Source organism: Coregonus lavaretus (genome assembly GCF_964263955.1).
Source record: "Coregonus lavaretus genome assembly, contig: HAP1_SCAFFOLD_355, whole genome shotgun sequence".
Taxonomy (NCBI): Eukaryota; Metazoa; Chordata; class Actinopteri; order Salmoniformes; family Salmonidae; genus Coregonus; species Coregonus lavaretus.
In genome coordinates this window covers 10,756-35,260 of record NW_028156546.1, presented here as the reverse complement: position 1 = coordinate 35,260, position 24,505 = coordinate 10,756, and the positions used below count along the sequence as shown (strand labels likewise).

Below are 24,505 nucleotides of genomic sequence, written 5' to 3'. Positions count from 1 at the left end.
CTGATAATCTCCCTCGATCTGGGGCTCCACGAAAGATCTCACCCCGTGGGGTCAAAATGATCACAAGACCGGTGAGCAAAATTCCCAGAACCACACGGGGGGACCTAGTGAATGACCTGCAGAGAGCTGGGACCAAAGTAACAAAGCCTACCATCAGTAACACACTACGCCGCCAGGGACTTAAATCCTGCAGTGCCAGACGTGTCCCCCTGCTTAAGCCAGTACATGTCCAGGCCCGTGCTAGAGTGCATTTGGATGATCCAGAAGAGGATTGGGAGAATGTCATATGGTCAGATGAAACCAAAATAGAACTTTTTGGTAAAAACTCAACTCGTCGTGTTTGGAGGACAAAGAATGCTGAGTTGCATCCAAAGAACACCATACCTACTTTGAAGCATGGGGGTGGAAACATCATGCTTTGGGGCTGTTTTTCTGCAAGGGACCAGGACGACTGATTCGTGTAAAGGAAAGAATGAATGGGGCCATGTATCGTGAGATTTTGAGTGAAAACCTCCTTCCATCAGCAAGGGCATTGAAGATGAAACGTGGCTGGGTCTTTCAGTATGACAATGATCCCAAACACACCGCCCGGGCAACGAAGGAGTGGCTTCGTAAGAAGCATTTCAAGGTCCTGGAATGGCCTAGCCAGTCTCCAGATCTCAACCCCATAGAAAATCTTTGGAGGGAGTTGAAAGTCCGTGTTGCCCAGCGACAGCCCCAAAACATCACTGCTCTAGAGGAGATCTGCATGGAGGAATGGGCCAAAATACCAGCAACAGTGTGTGAAAACCTTGTGAAGACTTACAGAAAACGTTTGACCTGTGTCATTGCCAACAAAGGGTATATAACAAAGTATTGAGAAACTTTTGTTATTGACCAAATACTTATTTTCCACCATAATTTGCAAATAAATTCATAAAAAATCATACAATGTGATTTTCTGGATTTTTTTTCCTCATTTTGTCTGTCATAGTTGACGTGTACCTATGATGAAAATTACAGGCCTCTCTCATCTTTTTAAGTGGGAGAACTTGCACAATTGGTGGCTGACTAAATACTTTTTTTCCCCACTGTATGTTTGATGTATTTATGCAGGGCTCATCTGAAAACGAGACTCTAGTCTCAGTACTATGCAACATGGCAGGTAGCCTAGCGGTTAGAGAGTTGGTCCAGTAACCGAAAGGTCGCTGGTTCAAATACCTGAGCCGACAAGGTGAAAAATCAGTCGATGTGCCCTTGAGCAAGGCACTTAACCCACATTTGCGTCAGGGGTGCTGTACTACTATTGCTGACCCTGTAAAACAACACATTTCACTGCACCTATCATACTACTATGGCTGACCCTGTAAAACAACACATTACACTGCACCTATCATACTACTATGGCTGACCCTGTAAAACAACACATTACACTGCACCTATCATACTACTATGGCTGACCCTGTAAAACAACACATTTCACTGCACCTATCATACTACTATGGCTGACCCTGTAAAACAACACATTTCACTGCACCTATCATACTACTATGGCTGACCCTGTAAAACAACACATTACACTGCACCTATCATACTACTATGGCTGACCCTGTAAAACAACACATTACACTGCACCTATCATACTACTATGGCTGACCCTGTAAAACAACACATTTCACTGCACCTATCATACTACTATGGCTGACCCTGTAAAACAACACATTACACTGCACCTATCATACTACTATGGCTGACCCTGTAAAACAACACATTACACTGCACCTATCATACTACTATGGCTGACCCTGTAAAACAACACATTTCACTGCACCTATCATACTACTATGGCTGACCCTTTAAAACAACACATTTCACTGCACCTATCATACTACTATGGCTGACCCTGTAAAACAACACATTACACTGCACCTATCATACTACTATGGCTGACCCTGTAAACAACACATTACACTGCACCTATCATACTACTATGGCTGACCCTGTAAAACAACACATTTCACTTTTCACTGCACCTAATCCAGTGTGTGTGTGACAATAAAATAAACACAGAACTATGCAAAATGTGTCCCTGCATCCTCCAAACACAAAACCAACACATTTGTTTACCTGCATTCAGAACATGCTGTTCAGTACATGAAGATAATGTCCTAACCCAATTACCATACTTCCTGAAACAGTTCCTCACACTCATTAGTCATCATGTTATCCTTTTGTGATAACATCAACAACATGATCTAAACAGATAAGGTATTACAGACAGTTCAGCAATGTGTCTGACATTTATAATGTGATTTGTTGATAAATTATCAGTATTCCTGTAAATGCTCTTCCTTGCGATATAAATGGTAACAGAGAATCTTCTATCCTGTGGGAAGTGGAAGATGCAAAGTTACGATATACAGTATGTACTCTTAACAGCAGCTGAGCATATAACATTGTAACATTGCATCATACTTGGAGTACACCGAATAACATAAAAGAACTGTTACTATAACCAACTCATGAATTGACATAATATAAAGGCAACATAAAAACATATAAAGTCAAGCTATATTATAACCAGAAGTGTGCCCATTGTCTGCGGCTCTTTTGTTTGTCTTTGGATAATAGTTTCTATGCCTATTGCTTGTGCTTTGGAAGGGGGGGTGGGGCGATATGGGATGACAAAACAACATTTTCGACAGTTCTTATTGCAAGTAAAATCATAACCACGCGCCACCAAATTGATTACACTGCTGTTGTAAGTTCTTTTTTTTAGGGTATCAGGTAAAATGCATGTTGTGTCTAGAACTATGTCTAGTGTAGGAAACAGTGGACTATGCCTACTCTGCTGCTACAATGTAATGCGCTTAGCTTGTATCAGATACATTGTTCCAAATCCATGACGTAATGTTACACTTTTTTCTTTGTCAATATATTGCATCCAATTATTTTGGGAAATTGAACAAGTGTATGGAGTTTTAAGATGTTCGGGCTATGTCCGGGCTAGTACTACGTGCAACAAAGACCGTGGCTGGTGTTTTTCCGAGCGAAAATGACATTTGGGGGTCCCAGCCCCCCTCTTTAATTCCTTCCTTCTACCCCATCTGTACAGCCGCGTGTTACCAGGCAAGATAGAACGTCGATGACGTGCCCCTGCCTCTGATTGGCTGAAAAGTGAGAAATGGGCGTGCTCTCCTCCAGTCTGCAGAAGGGCTATTTAAACGGCTTTGTTGTTGCAGAATATCTGCAGAGCTGAGCAGCTGAGTAACGGGAAGCTACACGTAGAAACACAGTCGGCTCGGATTGACTGGGAAGCCTTTGTCCTCCAATCTCAGCAAAAAATAAATTCACTGACTTTAACTGGATTACAACTGAAAGAACATTTCCACGTTAGCAACATATCTTTGTAAGTATCATTACTGTCACTGGCTATCATTTCAATGTATTGTCTCGAGCGTCAACTTTAAACAGGGAATGAAACGATAACGCTAGCTAGCTAGCTAGCCAACTGACTTTTCTCGACTCGATCAACGTTTTCTAGAATAGATAACTAGTTATGTCAGTCACTGAATCGCTAGCTGTATTGTTAAGGTTGTCTGAGATGTAAGGTCTAGCTAGTTACTGTAGCTAGCTAGCTATTCTCTTCATTTAAAATTCAGTGTTCTTATCTTTGCCGTTGTTTCTCAACAGAACCTGATCTATGATCCCTGAGACTTGAAAGTTACAAGAAAGTTGAACACTTGACCACTGGAAATCATGCCTGCACTTCCTACAACCATGATGGTCCCTGACATAGACTGCTCCAGCTCACCCCCTTCTCCGATGGACGCCACCGCCAGACGGTCGTCATGGGGGAAACTGGTGCAGAAGTTAACCGACTTCAGTGGAGCCGGCAACACCAGCCGTCACAGCATAGACTCCGACTCAGACAATGGCAGCAGGACTGACCTCTCAGACTCAGGTAAATATTTAACAATAGCTCGACCTCGCCTGGTCCCCGGATCTGTTTGTGCTGTCTTGTTGATGATGGGAGTTGGCAATATAGAAACATACAGATCTGGGACCATGCTACTATTGCTAGTTTGACAACTGTTGACAAGGTCGATCTATCTGATGTTCTGTATGACTAAAACCGCCCTCTATCTTCCAGGGTTTGACTTTCCCTCTATCTCCTCATCTGACGACTTCGGCAACGTGTTATACGATGATCTCCACTCAATGGAGGAGACCCTTCTGAAAGAACTTGTGGACCTAATTGCCTGTAGTTTAAGGGAAGCCAAAGATGGTGCCCTGAGATGTTCCAAACTACTCATCCCTGAGAAGCTTCTAGAGCACATAGGCCAAGAGCTTCTCCACCTGGCAGCCAGCGAGCCCTGCGGCCTGAGGGGGGCTCTCATAGACCTCTGTGTGGAACAGGGGGAGGTGTGCCAGAGTATGGAACAGATCGCTGTGGACCCATACCTCGTCCCTACCTTCCAGCTCACACTGGTGCTGAGGCTCGATTCTGGAGGACTGTGGCCCAAAATCCAAGGGCTTTTCTCCACAAAGTCTCCATCCAGTCCCGTAAAGAGACAGGCGATTAGACTGAGCACGGGCTTCAGAGTGATCAAGAAGAAACTGTACAGCTCTGAAGAGTTGCTCATCGAAGAGTGCTGAAAGAAACCAAAGAGACTTTCTTTAGATATTTTTCCAATAAACCTTGTTGTACCAAGTGTCCTACCTACAACGCTCATCAGAGCCCTAGTAATCAACATTTGGGATTCTAGTCAAATGTATGATTTTCTAGGACATTTTCTTAACTGTTAAGATTACATTGCTATGTACATTTACATTATTTGCGGATTGGTGTCCCAGTGTAGGGGAGCCACAGTAAATGGTACGTGACAAGTTTATAAGCGAACACCAATTGTGCTTAAGAGAATGGAGCGGGGAGCCCACAGTAAATGGTACGTGACAAGTTTATTGTGCTTAAGAGAATGGAGCTAACTCAAACACTGAAAATGAAGTTTCTGGCACTTTTGCAAATTGTAAACCACTAATATCCATTTTATAAAAGATGGGTGGTTTGGTTTTCCATTTTATTGCTAAAAATGTTTACCTGTTTCTATTGAAACCAGACTATGGCAGCTAGCTGTATGGTAATGTATGGGGCCATTTTGAAACTATTGTGTTTATATATATATTTTTTTTCTTCATGGCAATTCGTTGTACACCATGGTAAGGGGACCAGATTGACATGTTTGGTCAGAGACCAAGATTACTTACCAGCACTTGCTTCTCCGTCTGTAGCGTCCATTCTGTGAACCACAGGTCAGTTTACTTGATTCTTTATTTCCAGTTTAGACCGGTTTGTCCTCCTGCATACTCATCTGTGCATCATTTTATTTGATATTCAAATATCCACACTGTCTTGATACTTTTCATTTAAGGAACTTCAGATAATAAATTATTTTTTACAAAACTCATTGTCATTGTTGCTTTGACCAAACCTTTCAGAATGTCTTATGAGTGGGTATAGTGTATTGTGATACCTAGCGCTGAATGAAACTCCACTTTACCTCATTGAGTCAGTCACTATATGTTGTTGCACACTGCTGGCTGCGTTTCACACAGGCAGCAAAATTCAGATCCCCCCCCCACTGATTGGGCTTGACTTTTGACCAATTAGATCAGATCTTTGCCAATAATTGTGCAAAAAGATCCAAATTGGGCTGCCAGTGTATTGTGTAAAAGCAGCCAGAATGGGAAAGGCTTATAATCATTAGATTAATTGTAACACGATTAGTTCTGAAGGAACATGAAGCAACAAAGCTATAGATACTAGGGTTCTTTGCGACACAGGCACAGTTTTTTTCCATTCATTGCAGGGCCTTTGTCTGAGCTCCACCACTTGTTTTTCTGACTGGTTTTTCATGAGTCAGCGCCCTCTAGCGATACAGCAAGTAAACTACAGGTGTTTCCATAAACTGATAAATATATTGCAGTATCCCAAGCAATGGCCTCTGGATATGAGTACACCCTTGACAGACAGATTTCCTTGGAAGACATCTGTTCTATTAGCTTTGTTCCGAACGGGGCAGTGAAGTTCTGAAACAAGCATATAAAGAAGACTGTAGCGTATCAGTGAGATAGTGCCAACTAAAACTGCCAACCAGCCCCAGGGTAGATGTTCATTATTATTATTATTATTACAGCAGTACGTCTAGTTCCCCACCACTGATTTGCTTGTGGTTTTAAATACATATTGTAATTTTGTCACGTAGCTACTAAAGTCTTGTGGAATGACGCAGTTCCTGAAAACGTGCACAACAGCACATCTCATCGAAAACGTGCACATCTTCGTGTCTTTGCTGCAGCTAGTCACTGTTGTGCAAGCCAATTTTTTTGATGAGTAATGCACCGACTTGTCTGGGCCCTTGTCCAACTCTCTCCTCCTCCCTCCTCCCTCCTCCCTCACACACACACACACACACACACAGGGAGAAAGGAGGACAGATGGGGCACGTAGAATGTTTATTTTCCCTGTTTGAGTAAAAACATAATATGGACAACGTGTCATCGTGAGCAAGACCTACTTTATTAGATAGACGTTGTGTTCTAATGAAGAAGAAATCTTGAATAAAAACATTTTATATTTTTAGAATTTCAACAATAAATAAATTACTTTCTCAGTCACTGGTTCACTCATTTTAAATACATAGGTCTGCAAAATCAAAATTGCTCAGTACATGCCTTGATAGGTGTATGTTTACCTTACTGGCTCTGATAGGAGAATATAGAAATATAATCCCTGCATAGTAAAAATCATAATCTACATATAAAGTAAAATCAGGAAACTAACTGCCATCAGCTTCAATTGGTCTTCACCGTTCTTCAATGTTTTGACCATATTGAAATAAAATGAATATCTCAGTAGTATCAATTGCTAAAGGAGGACATCTATAATAAACCACTTCTGATCGGAGTATTTCCTGATTTTAAAACCGCCCTTACATAATCTGACTTGATATTCGTCCCAAATGGCACCCTATTCCCTATATGGTGCACTACTTTTGACCAGAGCCATATGGATCCTGGTAAAAATAGTGCACTATATAGGAAATAGGGTGCCATTTGGGAGGTACAGGGTAAAAGCAGGTATCCATAACAGTCAGCTTAAAAACAGAGCAGTCACTTCATGACATCACCATGATCAACAAAGAGGGCATTCATTCTTCCTCAACAAGAGTTTAGGTAATTCTCCTCCTCTTCTTCGCCATAGAGGTCTCCAACTCAAGGAGAGAGTCTGTCTGATTTTTGGTGAGCAGTGAAGTCACAGTCCCGAATGTTGAAAAGCGTACATATTTACAGCCGATAAAATAGTTTTTGCGGATTTGGATAATTATCTGAAAGAGAGAGCAAAAACAATTCAGTTTCAATCCACAGATTAAAGATTGAATCATTATAATGAAGTTAAAAGCATTGCTCGTCCTAATATTTATATATTTCTTAATTCCATTATTTTACTTTTCGATTTGTGTGTATTGTTGTGAATTGTTAGATACTACTGCACTGTTGGTGGAAATAGGAACACAAGCATTTCACTACACCCGCAATAACATCTGCTCAATATGTGTGTGTGACCAATAACATTTGATAATAGTAAAAAAAAGGCCAGCTCAGATTTTTACAAAGAGACATCGTGTGGCAACATGTGCACTCTGTTTTTTCTAAGAGTTCAGTGGGACTTCGTAACATACATAGTTCAGTGGGACTTTTCCACATTTTGTTACATTACAGCCTTATTCTAAAATGGTGTTTATCCCCCTCATCAATCTACACACAATACCCCATAATGACAAAGCAAAAACAGGTTTTTAGAAATGTTTGCCAATTTATTAAAATAAAAAAATGGAAATATCACATTTACATAAGTATTCAGACCCTTTACTCAGTACTTTGTTGAAGCACCTTTGGTAGTGATTACAGCCTTGATTCTTCTTGGGTATGACGCTACAAGCTTGGCACACCTGTATTTGGGGAGTTTCTCCCCATTCTTCTCTGCAGATCCTCTCAAGCTCTGTCAGGTTGTATGGGGAGCGTCGCTGCACAGCTATTTTCAGGTCTCTCCAGAGATGTTAGATCGGGTTCAAGTCCGGGCTCTGGCTGGGCCACTGAAGGACATTCAGAGACTTGTCCCGAAGCCACTGCTGCGTTGTCTTGGCTTTGTGCTTAGGGTCATTGTCCTGTTGGAAGGTGAACTCTGGAGCTCTGTCAGAGTGACCGTCAGGTTCTTGGTCACCTCCCTGACCAAGGCCCTTCTCCCCCCGATTGCTCAGTTTGGCCGGGCGGCCACCTATAGGAAGAGTCTTGGTGGTTCCAAACTTCTTCCATTTCAGAATGATGGAGGCCACTGTGTCCTTGGGGACCTTCAAATGCTGCAGGAATCTTTTGGTACCCTTCCCCAGATTCCTTCGACCTCATGGCTTGGTTTTTGCTCTGACATGCACTGTCAACTGTGGTACCTTCTATAGACAGGTGTGTGCCTTTCCAAATCATGTCCAACCAATTTAGTTTACCACAGGTGGACTCCAATCAAGTTGTAGAAACATCTCAAGGATGTTAAATGGAAACAGGATGCATTCTGAGCTCAATTTCGAGTCTCATAGCAAACATTTCTAAAAACCTGTTTTCGCTTTGTCATTATGGGGTATTGTGTGAAGATTGATGAGGAAAAACATTCAAATGTAATCCATTTTAGAATAAGGCTGTAACGTAACATGTGGAAAACGTCAAAGGGTCTGAATACTTTCCAAAGGCACTGTAGTTCAGCAGGACTTCATAACTTCCATAAACCAATAGGTACACTACAACAATGGAGCCCTATATGGAGACAGAGACTGTGCCTGACTGAGTCCCAAATGGCACCCTATTCCCTACACAGTGCACTGCAGGCCCTGGTCAAAAGTAGTGCACTATATAGGGAATAGGGTGCCATTTGGGTTTCAACAGTTTTAGTGTTGAGCTCTTACCTATCAGTGTGGCGATCAGCAGCCTTCCTTGATTTAACCTCCTAAGGAAACAGAGATGTCAGACAGCCTGGAGCAGCTCGGTGTCCCCATCTTCTGAGCCCTCTGGTACAACTCATTGTCTCCAAAATACCGAGCTCGATACAGCAGGCCCTCCTCTGGAACACAACAACAAAAGTACAATGGCTCAGTCACAACACTCCATTCTTTTCCAGAAGTGTGCACTCCCTGTCGTGGATTTAAAAGCACGTGATTGTCGTAAGCATCGGCTGGAGTGAGTTTCCACTGTTGTTAAATCCATGCAAGAAAGTGTGCAAGTGTACACTTTGGGAGAAGGGAGCAGAATTGTGACGAAAGCCTAAGGCAAACAGAATGGCTTTTCCCTGTAGAGCAGACAGACTGGGCCTACTTGGGCGTGGCTGTACATTACAATACAAGTTAAATAAGATAAACAGGAAGTACAAGAGAAAGGCCAAAAATAGTTTATCCTAGCCTTTGCATTTTGCCCAGACAACCAATCATCTGAATGATAATGTGTTGTAATGTAAAACTGCTATGTGCCTTCCCCTGCCATGTGAAACGGTGGTGGCTGGCACTTTAAATAGGAGGACGGGCTCATAGTAATGTCTGGAACAGAATAAATGGAATGGTACCATTCCTAGGGCCCTAGACAATCCGCAATGTGGAGAATGAGGACGGAATCACGGAATCCTGGCATTAAAAATGGAATTCAACAATATTCAAAAAATGTATTGAACTTATTAGTAGGGAAATCAACCAAATTCATTGAAAATGAAGTTTATCATGAGACCTGAACAAAATGCATCAGTGATTCGTATTTCCTGCAACTCTCCGAAGAGGCAACAAGAATTCCCTGTCTGTGCATGTGTGGTGCTGGCATCTACCACTTTATGTAGCCGTTAGCATCGATGCTAATGAAAAATCTTCTGGATATGGAAAGGCTTTCCCAAAAACCTTCTCAATGAAATGTTAACTACATAGTAGGCTATGCTAACCTGGCAGAACGATACAGTGATTGTTGTGGGTAATTGTTTGGTAAACTCTACCATCACGTGTGCTACAAAAACACCTCGAAACAGCCTCTTGCTAGGTGTACACTGGAATTAAATGGTAACTACCCCCCAAAAACTCCTAATTTATCCGTTTTCCCAGAACCTCAAAAGTGGTCTCCTGGTGTGGTTTAAGTGATGTAGTGGACTTAGAACATTTAGTTGTTTTTATCTATTTTAAAAAGTGTGATTTTGAGAGCGAAACCCTAAAGAAAACTGGGGGGAAATGGAATCCTGGAAAAACAAAATGGAGAAAATTGAATTTGATAAAAAACTGAATCATGCAAAAAAAAATACCTAATTTTATAGGGCCCTTACATTCCATTCCAGACATTATTATGAGCCGTCCTCCCCTCAACAGCCTCCTCTGCATGTGAAGTAGTGCTATTTCTTTGCAGAGGATATCACTTTCTGGTACTGTGTTATCAATCTTACGTAATAGCAAACAGTCGGTCTGTTTGAAACAGCCAGACAAACAGAACACAAACCGGTTTAGGTAGGATCAGAAAACCTGAAGCGTCCAAACTAAATCATTAAAACACTCCTCCAGTATACATAAATTTTAAAGTAGCCAGCCACTTGGAATTGACTAATGTGGAGAATATTGATGAATCAATAGAACAACTTCATCATCCAAAGACAGACAAAGGTCAACGAAGAAGAGCTTCTTTGAAAGTGAACCTACTTCTGCTTCCAGCAGTTGGAGTTATGAGTATGATGCCGGCAACGTCAGGGTTGCGGGTTCGATTCCCACATGGGCCACATACTGAATAGGTGTCACTGTCAATGCTGACAGTTCTGTAAGCGTTTTTGGATGGGAGTGTCTGCTAAATCACCATGTTATTCTCATATTATTAATTGAACCTACTCTGTTGTTTCTCCTTCCAGCAGTTGTTTCTGAGGTTGGAGATGTAATCATCCTCCACACTCCTCTCCACAGTCTTCAGATTCAGTCCGTTGTACTCCCTGGAGAAGTGGTCTCCCACATAGTACGGCACCCTCAAGGTCTCTGTGTACCTCTTGTGTGTGTGACCAACCGACCTGAATTTGATGGATGGAGGGAGAGAGAGAAAGAGAGAGAAAAGAAAGGAGAGAGAACAGTGAGTGAAGCAGCTTCACATGATCAAACCCACCAACACCAATCCCTTTATCGTGGGACATGACAGTGGACTACTCTCTGGAACAATCAGTATAGTCTCCCACACTACCGTAACAGTGGTGATAACACTCAGAGGAGTAGGGTAATGGTGGTGATAACACTCAGAGGAGTAGGGTAATGGTGGTGATAACAGACAGAGGAGTAGGGTAATGGTGGTGATAACAGACAGAGGAGTAGGGTAATGGTGGTGATAACAGACAGACAGAGGAGTAGGGTAATGGTGGTGATAACAGACAGACAGAGGAGTAGGGTAATGGTGGTGATAACAGACAGACAGAGGAGTAGGGTAATGGTGGTGATAACAGACAGACAGAGGAGTAGGGTAATGGTGGTGATAACAGACAGACAGAGGAGTAGGGTAATGGTGGTGATAACAGACAGAGGAGTAGGGTAATGGTGGTGATAACAGACAGAGGAGTAGGGTAATGGTGGTGATAACACTCAGAGGAGTAGGGTAATGGTGGTGATAACAGACAGAGGAGTAGGGTAATGGTGCTGATAACACTCAGAGGAGTAGGGTAATGGTGGTGATAACACTCAGAGGAGTAGGGTAATGGTGGTGATAACAGACAGAGGAGTAGGGTAATGGTGGTGATAACAGACAGACAGAGGAGTAGGGTAATGGTGTTGATAACAGACAGACAGAGGAGTAGGGTAATGGTGGTGATAACAGACAGACAGTGGAGTAGGGTAATGGTGGTGATAACAGACAGACAGAGGAGTAGGGTAATGGTGGTGATAACAGACAGACAGAGGAGTAGGGTAATGGTGATGATAACAGACAGAGGAGTAGGGTAATGGTGGTGATAACAGACAGACAGAGGAGTAGGGTAATGGTGTTGATAACAGACAGACAGAGGAGTAGGGTAATGGTGGTGATAACAGACAGACAGTGGAGTAGGGTAATGGTGGTGATAACAGACAGACAGAGGAGTAGTGTAATGGTGGTGATAACAGACAGACAGAGGAGTAGGGTAATGGTGGTGATAACAGACAGACAGAGGAGTAGGGTAATGGTGGTGATAACAGACAGACAGAGGAGTAGGGTAATGGTGGTGATAACAGACAGACAGAAGAGTAGGGTAATGGTGGTGATAACAGACAGACAGAGGAGTAGGGTAATGGTGGTGATAACAGACAGACAGAGGAGTAGGGTAATGGTGTTGATAACACTCAGAGGAGTAGGGTAATGGTGGTGATAACACTAAGAGGAGTAGGGTAATGGTGGTGATAACAGACAGACAGAGGAGTAGGGTAATGGTGGTGATAACAGACAGACAGAGGAGTAGGGTAATGGTGGTGATAACAGACAGACAGAGGAGTAGGGTAATGGTGTTGATAACAGACAGACAGAGGAGTAGGGTAATGGTGTTGATAACAGACAGACAGAGGAGTAGGGTAATGGTGTAGATAACAGACAGACAGAGGAGTAGGGTAATGGTGGTGATAACAGACAGACAGAGGAGTAGGGTAATGGTGGTGATAACAGACAGACAGAGGAGTAGGGTAATGGTGTAGATAACAGACAGACAGAGGAGTAGGGTAATGGTGGTGATAACAGACAGACAGAGGAGTAGGGTAATGGTGGTGATAACAGACAGACAGAGGAGTAGGGTAATGGTGGTGATAACAGACAGACAGAGGAGTAGGGTAATGGTGGTGATAACAGACAGACAGAGGAGTAGGGTAATGGTGTTGATAACAGACAGACAGACAGAGGAGTAGGGTAATGGTGGTGATAACAGACAGACAGAGGAGTAGGGTAATGGTGGTGATAACAGACAGACAGAGGAGTAGGGTAATGGTGGTGATATCAGACAGACAGAGGAGTAGGGTAATGGTGGTGATAACAGACAGACAGAGGAGTAGGGTAATGGTGGTGATAACAGACAAACAGAGGAGTAGGGTAATGGTGGTGATAACAGACAGAGGAGTAGGGTAATGGTGGTGATAACAGACAGACAGAGGAGTAGGGTAATGGTGGTGATAACAGACAGACAGAGGAGTAGGGTAATGGTGTTGATAACAGACAGAGGAGTAGGGTAATGGTGGTGATAACAGACAGACAGAGGAGTAGGGTAATGGTGGTGATAACAGACAGACAGGGGAGTAGGGTAATGGTGTGATAACAGACAGACAGACAGAGGAGTAGGGTAATGGTGATGATAACAGACAGACAGAGGAGTAGGGTAATGATAACAGACAGACAGAGGAGTAGGGTAATGGTGGTGATAACAGACAGACAGAGGAGTAGGGTAATGGTGTTGATAACAGACAGACAGAAGAGTAGGGTAATGGTGGTGATAACAGACAGACAGAGGAGTAGGGTAATGGTGGTGATAACAGACAGACAGAGGAGTAGGGTAATGGTGGTGATAACAGACAGACAGAGGAGTAGGGTAATGGTGGTGATAACAGACAGACAGAGGAGTAGGGTAATGGTGGTGATAACAGACAGACAGAAGTAGAGGGCTCTGTGTTCCTGCCTGCCAGCCAGCCGACCACCTGCGGTGTCTCTATGAGGATTCAGAGATAAGAGGCCAGACATCTAGTAACCAACACCGTGACTAGAGGGATAGAGAAAGGTTTTCTGAGGGAGCAGTAACACGCTCAGTAAAATATATATTTTGAGTTATAACAAGACGGTATTATCAAGAAAGATAAGATTTTGAGTTACAGTGAGGGAAAAAAGTATTTGATCCCCTGCTGATTTTCTACGTTTGCCCACTGACAAAGACATGATCAGTCTATAATTTTAATGGTAGGTTTATTTGAACAGTGAGAGACAGAATAACAACAACAAAATCCAGAAAAACGCATGTCAAAAATGTTATAAATTGATTTGCATTTTAATGAGGGAAATAAGTATTTGACCCCTTCTCAATCAGAAAGATTTCTGGCTCCCAGGTGTCTTTTATACAGGTAACGAGCTGAGATTAGGAGCACACTCTTAAAGGGAGTGCTCCTAATCTCAGCTTGTTACCTGTATAAAAGACACCTGTCCACAGAAGCAATCAATCAGATTCCAAACTCTCCACCATGGCCAAGACCAAAGAGCTCTCCAAGGATGTCAGGGACAAGATTGTAGACCTACACAAGGCTGGAATGGGCTACAAGACCATTGCCAAGTAGCTTGGTGAGAAGGTGACAACAGTTGGTGCGATTATTCGCAAATGGAAGAAACACAAAATAACTGTCAATCTCCCTCGGCCTGGGGCTCCCTGCAAGATCTCACCTTGTGGAGTTGCAAGGATCATGAGAACGGTGAGGAATCAGCCCAGAACTACACGGGAGGATCTTGTCAATTATTTCAAGGCAGCTGGGACCATAGTCACCAAGAAAACAATTGGTAACACAGTACGCCGTGAAGGACTGAAATCCTGCAGCGCCTGCAAGGTCCCACTGCTCAAGAAAGCACATATACAGGCCCGTCTGAAGTTTGCCATTGAACATCTGAATGATTCAGAGGAGAACTGGGTGAAAGTGTTGTGGTCAGATGAGACCAAAATCGAGCTCTTTGGCATTAACTCAACACGCCGTGTTTGGAGGAGGAGGAATGCTGCCTATGACCCCAAGAACACCATCCCCACCGTCAAACATGGAGGTGGAAACATTATGCTTTGGGGGTGTTTTTCTGCTAAGGGAACAGGACAACTTCACCGCATCAAAGGGACGATGGACGGGGCCATGTACCGTCAAATCTTGGGTGAGAACCTCCTTCCCTCAGCCAGGGCATTGAAAATGGGTCGTGGATGGGTTTTCCAGCATGACAATGACCCAAAACACACGGCCAAGGCAACAAAGGAGTGGCTCAAGAAGAAGCACATTAAGGTCCTGGAGTGGCCTAGCCAGTCTCCAGACCTTAATCCCATAGAAAATCTGTGGAGGGAGCTGAAGGTTAGAGTTGCCAAACGTCAGCCTCGAAACCTTAATGACTTGGAGAAGATCTGCAAAGAGGAGTGGAACAAAATCCCTCCTGAGATGTGTGCAAACCTGGTGGCAAACTACAAGAAACGTCTGACCTCTGTGATTGCCAACAAGGGTTTTGCCACCAAGTACTAAGTCATGTTTTGCAGAGGGGTCACACCTGGGAGCCAGAAATCTTTCTGATTGAGAGGGGGTCAAATACTTATTTCCCTCATTAAAATGCAAATCAATTCATAACATTTCTGACATGCGTTTTTCTGGATTTTTTTGTTGTCATTCTGTCTCTCACTGTTCAAATAAACCTAACATTAAAATTATAGACTGATCATGTCTTTGTCAGTGGGCAAACGTACAAAATCAACAGGGGATCAAATACTTTTTTCCCCTCACTGTATAACAAGACGGTATTATCAAGAAAGCAAAAACACACATCAAGCCACATACGATATTGTAGAAGGTTAAAATGAAATGAGAAAATGTTGCTATTCCTGGCTATGGTGACTTGAAAACTGATAGCCTGCTCTTTAGCAGTAGAACAAGATTAGGATGGTAGGTGTAGAGAGGGCCAGAGTAATACAGGGGTTTACAGTGCTTCATGTAGAACCGTCTGGAAGGCTGCAGTTTGGGCAACATGCGTATCAATTATAGGCTGCAGTTTGGGCAGCATGCGTATCAACTATAGGCTGCAGTTTGGGCAGCATGCGTATCAACTATAGGCTGCAGTTTGGGCAGCATGCGTATCAACTATAGGCTGCAGTTTGGGCAGCATGCGTATCAACTATAGGCTGCAGTTTGGGCAGCATGCGTATCAACTATAGGCTGCAGTTTGGGCAGCATGCGTATCAACTATAGGCTGCAGTTTGGGCAGCATGCGTATCAACTATAGGCTGCAGTTTGGGCAGCATGCGTATCAACTATAGGCTGCAGTTTGGGCAGCATGCGTATCAACTATAGGCTGCAGTTTGGGCAGCATGCGTATCAACTATAGGCTGCAGTTTGGGCAGCATGCGTATCAACTATAGGCTGCAGTTTGGGCAGCATGCGTATCAACTATAGGCTGCAGTTTGGGCAGCATGCGTATCAACTATAGGCTGCAGTTTGGGCAGCATGCATATCAACTATAGGCTGCAGTTTGGGCAGCATGCGTATCAACTATAGGCTGCAGTTTGGGCAGCATGCGTATCAACTATAGGCTGCAGTTTGGGCAGCATGCGTATCAACTATAGGCTGCAGTTTGGGCAGCATGCGTATCAACTATAGGCTACAGCCCGTTGCCTTGTGGCCATAGACATATAATCCATAGAAGGGCTTTGGAACCTATAGCCCTGACAATTTGACTATTAAACTCTTGGGTACACTAGCAATGGCTGCTAGTCCTGACTTGAATGGGAACTGCCATCTATAGATTATATTTCTATGGTTGGCTAATATTATGGGGGGGGGGCTATGAAAAAACAAAGCCCTGGGGCCTATGATTTCTTAATCCTGCCCTGGGCCAAGGCATTATTTACTATCTGTTCTAGGTTGAACCCATCAGCCAATACTGGATTGGCAAACCAAATGTCACAACCATCATCACGTCTTAACCATGGACCAAATGTCACAACCATGTCTTAACCATGGACCAACCATCACGTCTTAACCATGGACCAAATGTCCCAACCATCATCATGTCTTAACATGGACCAAATGTCCCAACCATCATCATATCTTAACATGGACCTAATGTCCCAACCATCATCATGTCTTAACTATGGACCTAATGTCCCAACCATCATCGTGTCTTAACCATGGACCTAATGTCCCAACCATCATCATGTCTTAACCATGGACCTAATGTCCCAACCATCATCATATCTTAACCATGGACCTAATGTCCCAACCATCATCATATCTTAACATGGACCTAATGTCCCAACCATTAGGCTTGGGCTGTATCCAGATTTTCATATTGTCATACAATCCTTTTCTCATCTGGGGGATTACGTATTACCGGCATAGCACACAATGGGGCGCTAAATATGCAAGAAAAGCCCATTGGGCCTTAATTAGCATAAATTAGCACAAACTAATAGCGAAATCACATAGACACTGTTAGCTAAATGCTAACGAGCAAAGACAGACAAATCCAGCTCATAAAGTTATACAAGCATAGATAGTAGCTACCGAATGTCCTTTTCGGAGAGTGGGACCATTTACAGGCGAAAGTCAACGAGAGAAATTGTGCAAATGAACAAAGTTGTGATGCATGCTTTTCTGAAGGAAGAACAACATGTGAACACGGAGCAGAGGGGAGAAGAACAACATGTGAACACGGAGAAGAGGGGAGAAGAACAACATGTGAACACGGAGCAGAGGGGAGAAGAACAACATGTGAACACGGAGCAGAGGGGAGAAGAACAACATGTGAACACGGAGCAGAGGGGAGAAGAACAACATGTGAACACGGAGCAGAGGGGAGAAGAACAACATGTGAACACGGAGCAGAGGGGAGAAGAACAACATGTGAACACGGAGCAGAGGGGAGAAGAACAACATGTGAACACGGAGCAGAGGGGAGAAGAACAACATGTGAACACGGAGCAGAGGGGAGAAGAACAACATGTGAACACGGAGCAGAGGGGAGAAGAACAACATGTGAACACGGAGCAGAGGGGAGAAGAACAACATGTGAACACGGAGCAGAGGGGAGAAGAACAGAGGAGGAAAGAAACGCTAGTAGGAAGCACAGGGACAAAATGGCCACTGTCCAGAACTCATCCAGAGCTCTCTGACTTCTGGCAGAAAGCCATTATAAGATATCTGATGACAAACATTTAGTAGTGAATTGCGCACAAGTGTAACTTCATCACCTCATGTGCTGCACAACAGAGACTTGCCGATAGTATAGAACGCTATGGACTCACCAGCTCCCACTTTCTCTCATTGTGCTATTTACAAACAAACATGTGACTGGCTCAACTGTTCTGGGGAACTATGGTAAGCTTCATAATGTAAAATAATGTGACAGGTGAAATGAAGAACGCAATCTGCTTTATCCCCCAATGCATTGCACAAGTTGACTGCAGGTATTAACTTAATAGGTAGCTACAAATATTCACATTTATTGAAAAATTACAAATAAATAGTTGACGGTATTGAAAAAACATCCTGTAGCTTTTTCAAATACCCTGGTATACCGCCCAAGCCTACCAACCATCATCATGTCTTAACCATGGACCAACCCTCATCAGGTCTTAACCATGAACCAACCATCATCATGTCCTAACCATGGACCAACCATCATCATGTCTTAACCATGAACCAACCCTCATCATGTCTTAACCATGGACCGACCCTCATCATGTCTTAACCATGAACCAACCCTCATCAGATCTTAACCATGGACCAACCCTCATCATGTCTTAACCATGGACCAACCCTCATCATGTCTTAACCATGGACCAACCCTCATCAGGTCTTAAGCATGGACCGACCCTCATCAGGTCTTAAGCATGGACCGACCCTCATCAGGTCTTAACCATGGACCGACCCTCATCAGGTCTTAACCATGGACCGACCCTCATCAGGTCTTAACCATGGACCGACCCTCATCAGGTCTTAACCATGGACCGACCCTCATCAGGTCTTAACCATGGACCAACCCTCATCAGGTCTTAACCATGGACCAACCATCATCAGGTCTTAACCATGGACCAACCCTCATCAGGTCTTAACCATGGACCAACCCTCATCAGGTCTTAACCATGGACCGACCCTCATCAGGTCTTAACCATGGACCAACCCTCATCAGGTCTTAACCATGGACCAACCCTCATCAGGTCTTAACCATGGACCAACCCTCATCAGGTCTTAACCATGGACCGACCCTCATCAGGTCTTAACCATGGACCGATCCTCATCAGGTCTTAACCATGGACCGACCCTCATCAGGTCTTAACGATGGACCAAAGACCCCTTATGACTACTTTCCCCTAAAGTCAATCTATGACCTGTACCCTCCCTAAAGACTACCAGGATGCCTCCCAAATGGCACCCTATTCCCTATTTAGTGTACTACTTTTGACCAGGGCCAATAGGGAATAGTGTACTATATAGGGAATAGGGTGCCATTTGGGACACAGTAGATGACCATCTCTCCACCTCAGTCAAACTAATGCAGCTAGCAACACAAAGAAACTGCTGAAAACCACATTTCCAAACAATTTCCAGAAATAATCATTACTAGAGGATTACCAAATTGTGAAATACTTTGTCATAGCAGGATAAGTGTGCAATTGGGGAATAATCCGTCCCATCAAAGGCAGTTCAGCATTTTGTAATACAAGGAAAGAAGAACCATAAAATGATTGCATTATTTTGGGGGAAGGTGCTTCATAATATATCATAGTCAAATATATGACTATATGAGTTTAAGACAGCATAACTAGGGTTGCAAAATTCCGGTAACTTTTCCAAATATCAAGAAATTCAAAATGTTTCCAGAAATCCTGGTTGGAACATTCCCAGAATCAGGAGAGCAGAAGCATAGGACCTGGCTTCTCCACGAGGTTATGATCCAGGTGGAGGGGGGGGTCAGGGGTCAGACTCACGGCCTGAAGCTGAGGCTGTAGGGGGCAGTGGAGACCATCATCTGACTGAGAGCTGACACAACCACCAGGATGACGATGGGCAGCAGCTGGACGAAGAGCGCAAAGCCTCCCTGCAAATCACAAAAACACACAGGTTTGTTAGACACAACAATGACAAACTGATCGGGTAGACTATACAGGTTTGTTAGACACAACAATAACAAACTGATCGGGTAGACTATACAGGTGTGTTAGACACAACAATGACAAACTGATCGGGTAGACTATACAGGTTTGTTAGACACAACAATAACAAACTGATCGGGTAGACTATACAGGTTTGTTAGACACAACAATGACAAACTGATAGGGTAGACTATACAGGTTTGTGTGAGTTAACTGATAACACTGATATATATATATATATACAAAAGCATGTGGACATCCCATCAAATTAGTGGATTCGGCTATTTCAGCCACACCCGTTGCTGACAGGTGTATAAAACCGAGCACACAGCCATGCAATCTCCATAGACAAACATTGGCATTACAATAGCCTTACTGAAGAGCTCAGTGACTTTCAACATGGCACCATCATAGGATGCCACCTTTCCAACAAGTCAGTTCGTCAAATTTCTAACCTGCTAGAGCTGCCCCGGTCAACTGTAAGTGCTGTTATTGTGAAGTGGAAATGTCTATGAGCAACAACGGCTCAGCCGCAAAGTGGTAGACCACACAAGCTCACAGAACGGGACCACTGGGTGATGAATCGTCTGTCCTCGGTTGCAACACTCACTACCGTGTTCCAAACTGCCTCTACATTTACATTTTAGTCATTTAGCAGACGCTCTTATCCAGAGCGACTTACAGTTAGTGAGTGCATACCTTGGTTTTTTTATTTTTTTATTTTTCATACTGGCCCCCCGTGGGAATCGAACCCACAACCCTGGCGTTGCAAACGCCATGCTCTACCAACTGAACTACATCCCTGCTGGCCATTCCCTCCCCTAGACGACGCTGGGCCAATTGTGCGCCGCCCCATGGGTCTCCCGGTCACGGCCAGCTACGACAGAGCCTGGATTCGAACCAGGATCTCTAGTGGCACAGCTAGCACTGCGATGCAGTGCCTTAGACCACTGCGCCACTCGGGAAGAAACGTCAGCACAAGAACTGTTCGTCGGGAGCTTCATGAAACTGGTTTCCATGGCCAAGCTGCCGCACATAAGCCTAAGATCACCATGCGCAATGCCAAGCGGCGGCTGGAGTGGTGTAAAACTCGCCGCCATTGGACTCTGGAGAAGTGGAAACGCGTTCTCTGAAGTGATGAATCACGCTTCACCATCTGGCAGTCCGACGGACTAATCTGGTTTTGGTAGATGCCAGGATAACGCTACCTGCCCCAATGCATAGTGCCAACTGTAAAGTTTGGTGGAGGAGGAATAATGGTCTGGGGCTGTTTTTCATGGTTCGGGCTAGGCCCCTTAGTTCAAGTGAAGGGAAATCCTAACGCTACAGCATACAATGACATTCTAGACGATTCTGTGCTTCCGACTTGTGGCAACAGTTTGGGGAAGGCCCTTTCCTGTTTCAGCATGACAATGCCCCTGTGCACAAAGCGAGATCCATACAGAAATGGTTTGTCAAGATCGGTGTGGAAGAACTTGACTGGCCTGCAGAGCCCTGACCTCAACCCCATCGAACACCTTTGGGATTAATTGGAACGCCGACTGCGAGCCAGGCCTAATCACCCAACATCAGTGCCCAACCTCACTAATACTCTTGGCTGAATGGAAGCATTTCCCCGCAGCAATGTTCCAACATCTAGTGGAAAGCCTTCCCAGAAGAGTAGAGGCTGTTTTAGCAGCAAAAGGGGGACCAACTCCATATTAATGCCCATGATTTTGGAATGAGATGTTCGATGAGCAGGTGTCCACATACTTCTGGTCATGTTGGTTAACAATACAGTCCCTCCCAAGTAAGCCATTCTCAGTTTTAAGCGCAAAAACGACTCAAGGACTCCCCCTGCTGTACAGCAGGCCAAAGTACACTAGAAAATAATTAAGAAAATGCCCATGCAGCACATTGGATAATTAATTAGTTTTGACTGACTCCCTGAAGATCATGGTAGCTAAATTGATCTACTTAATGACCTGAACTGCAAAATGTGCAATGAAGAAACATCCCTGGCATACCTCTCTCTGTTGTCCCTGCTGTCCTGCTGGCCTCTGATTCCGCCCATTTCTGTATACATGAACATTGCCTTGAGAAGCAAAACAGACAACCAATAGATAGAGCATTAGCAGTGGAGTTGTCAGTATTTAGCAGTACAATGATACACATTGATGAAGTAAAAGAGATGTAGATGCAATGGTTTCTAATGACTGTGTGTGTGTGTGTGTGTGTGTGTGTGTGTGTGTGTGTGTGTGTGTGTGTGTGTGTGTGTGTGTGTGTCACTCACTTGCTGGAAAACCCCCTCCGAAGAACATATTGAAGAGGTCCTCTGGTGAAATATCAGCCTGGAAGTCTCCGTTGGTCTGGCCCTGTCTTGACGGATGTCTCTTCTCCTCACCACACTGGTCATACTGTCTCCTCTTGTCAGCATTACTCAGGCAGGCATAAGCATTTCCAATAGCTGGGGGAAAACAAACACCTTTTTTTGTACCTTCAAATGGCATTAAATGATATACAATTAATTGGAGCGGTTTCCCAGAGACAGATTAAGCCTAATCCTGGACCAGAAAGCATTCTCCATTGGGATTCTCCATTGAACACGCTTTTTAGTCCAGGATTAGGCTACATCTGTGTCTGGGAAACCGGCCCCTTGACTCTTAAGAAATCATTATCACGTTCAAATAGGCATAAGAAAATATGTATGGTTTCTGTTTACCTTTAAATGCCTCAGTCGCACCCGGTGCATGGTTTTTGTCGGGATGGAATTTCAAAGCTAATTTTCTATATGACTTTTTAAGATCATCTTCAGATGCATCTTTTTTCACTCCAAGAATCTCATAGTAGTCTTTACACTGTTTTATTCTGCAAATAAAGATTTCATCTATAAGACAGAACCATCGAAAACAGTAAATTGTTTCAGGAACATAAGGATATTTTCAAGTCATGGCAAATGTTCTGATAGGGAAGATTAATTGTGGAGAGTGGGAGTTAGACAGATGTTTGATGTTAATGTTTTATAACCTTTGAAGCAGTTTCAATATAACATGCCATTTAGCAGACGCTTTTATCAACAACAACAATTAAGGCAGCCTCCCCGTGTTAAATGCGGAAGACACATTTTGGTTGAATGTACTCAGTTGTGCAAATGACTAAGTATCCTTTTCCTTCCAATTACATTTTATATGATAATAATTGCAGTGATACTAAAATCGACGCATCCTACTTCTTGACAGCGTCCAGCTGGTCTGAGGTGTAGGATTTGGCTGTCTGGGAGGCTTTCTCTCCTTGGTCCTCCTCCCCAGGTCTTCGCTGCCTTGGTCCAGTGCCATCACTGCTTCGTGACTGGTTGCCATGACCAGGGGTGAAACCATTTTTTGCAATCAAGTCCAGCAGTGCTGGAAATACAGATAGAGTAACATTTAGAGCAACATTAGAGTATAGTAGTTTCCCCCAGAAACGTCCCCACTGAGCAGGCTCATCGGGGCAAATCTCTGATGACATCTCCCTCTTGTGCAGTCAGAAGCACCTGGAGTGAGTTATTCTGAGTAATAGCGTCAAAGACCGTTAGCTATGTAGCTACACAGTTTGTATTTAGCTAGCAATATGAGATTGGGTGCAACTGAATGCACAGACTACATAGCTAACGTTAGGTATCTAACTAGCTAGCTAATTTACCTAGCAGCATCCAATGAATGCAATGGACTGTGTCTACTTCAACTACTTCCAAATACAACAGTGACAATGCAAAATTGAGGAAGATTAACTGTTTTATATGAAAAATCTACGATAATTAGCTAGCTAGCAGTGAGATGGGTAACGTATTTTTGCAACTATAGCGGGCCCTCAATTTCCCAAGATAAGATAGCCTGGATGCTAGCTGGCATTCATGTCGCTTCTCAAGCGGCGGTCTTTACCTCTCGCCTTATCCGTCGGAAAAAGTTTCTGTGCCTTTTCTAGAAATCTGACGGCCTTCTCTGCTTGATTGTTTGTTAATGCAGCAGTTGCGATGTCAATGCAACGCTCTGCTTCGTCTCTATTTACTTCCATTGCGGAACGCAGCTTGAGGTAAATAAAAAAAACTATGCTAATAGCCGTGTACGGCGCTTTCTAATGACGTCACGTTTAAAGTCTGGAAGAAGTGGTGGGGTCATGCTGGTGTTGCCCACTAGATAGAGCCAAACCTTCCATAACAAAGCCATCACCTACAGAGAGATGAACCTGGAGAAGAGTCCACTAAGCAAGCTGGTCCTGGGGCTCTGTTCACAAACACAAACAGAGCCCACAGAGCCCCAGGACAGCAACACAATTAGACTCAACCAAATCATGAGAAAACAAAAATATAAGTACTTGTCACATTGGAAAGAATTAACAAAAAAACAGAGCAAACAAGAATGCTATTTGGCCCTAAACAGAGAGTACACATTGGCAGAATACCTGACCACTGTGACTGACCCAAACTTAAGGAAAGCTTTGACTATGTACAGACTCAGTGAGCATAGCCTTGCTATTGAGAAAGGCCGCCGTAGGCAGACCTGGCTCTCAGGAGAAGACAGGCTATGTGTACACTGCCCACAAAATGAGGAAACTGAGCTGCACTTCCTAACCTCCTGCCAAATG

The 24,505-nt window shown here is 43.7% G+C and overlaps 2 protein-coding genes across 2 annotated transcripts; one reads left to right on the top strand and one right to left on the bottom strand.

Annotated features, from left to right (window-relative positions):
* Positions 1 to 3,228: 3,228 nt before the first annotated feature.
* Positions 3,229 to 5,447, top strand: LOC311126245 (DNA damage-inducible transcript 4 protein-like). The gene is made up of 3 exons (XM_084200263.1): positions 3,229 to 3,388; positions 3,673 to 3,943; positions 4,133 to 5,447. Exons 2-3 carry the CDS (start codon positions 3,739 to 3,741, stop codon positions 4,636 to 4,638), a joined length of 711 nt encoding a protein of 236 aa, XP_084056389.1. The 5' UTR covers positions 3,229 to 3,388; positions 3,673 to 3,738; the 3' UTR covers positions 4,639 to 5,447.
* Positions 5,448 to 6,540: 1,093 nt separating this feature from the next.
* On the bottom strand, positions 6,541 to 23,994 carry LOC311126244 (dnaJ homolog subfamily B member 12-like). The gene is made up of 10 exons (XM_084200262.1): positions 23,803 to 23,994; positions 23,112 to 23,283; positions 22,605 to 22,750; positions 22,176 to 22,349; positions 21,910 to 21,977; positions 19,739 to 19,848; positions 10,929 to 11,101; positions 8,994 to 9,148; positions 7,107 to 7,367; positions 6,541 to 7,009 (listed from the first exon to the last, which is right to left on the bottom strand). Exons 1-8 carry the CDS (start codon positions 23,933 to 23,935, stop codon positions 9,027 to 9,029), a joined length of 1,098 nt encoding a protein of 365 aa, XP_084056388.1. The 5' UTR covers positions 23,936 to 23,994; the 3' UTR covers positions 6,541 to 7,009; positions 7,107 to 7,367; positions 8,994 to 9,026.
* Positions 23,995 to 24,505: the final 511 nt, after the last annotated feature.

Coding starts and splice junctions, on each gene's coding strand:
- LOC311126245 (XM_084200263.1), top strand. CDS start 3,739: ATGCCTGCACTTCCTACAACCATGATGGTCCCTGACATAGACTGCTCC. Junction 3,944..4,132: donor GACTGACCTCTCAGACTCAG/GTAAATATTTAA, acceptor TCTATCTTCCAG/GGTTTGACTTTCCCTCTATC.
- LOC311126244 (XM_084200262.1), bottom strand. CDS start 23,935: ATGGAAGTAAATAGAGACGAAGCAGAGCGTTGCATTGACATCGCAACT. Junction 22,751..23,111: donor CAGCTGGACGCTGTCAAGAA/GTAGGATGCGTC, acceptor CTTTATTTGCAG/AATAAAACAGTGTAAAGACT. Junction 9,149..10,928: donor CTGGAAGGAGAAACAACAGA/GTAGGTTCAATT, acceptor GTTGTGTTCCAG/AGGAGGGCCTGCTGTATCGA.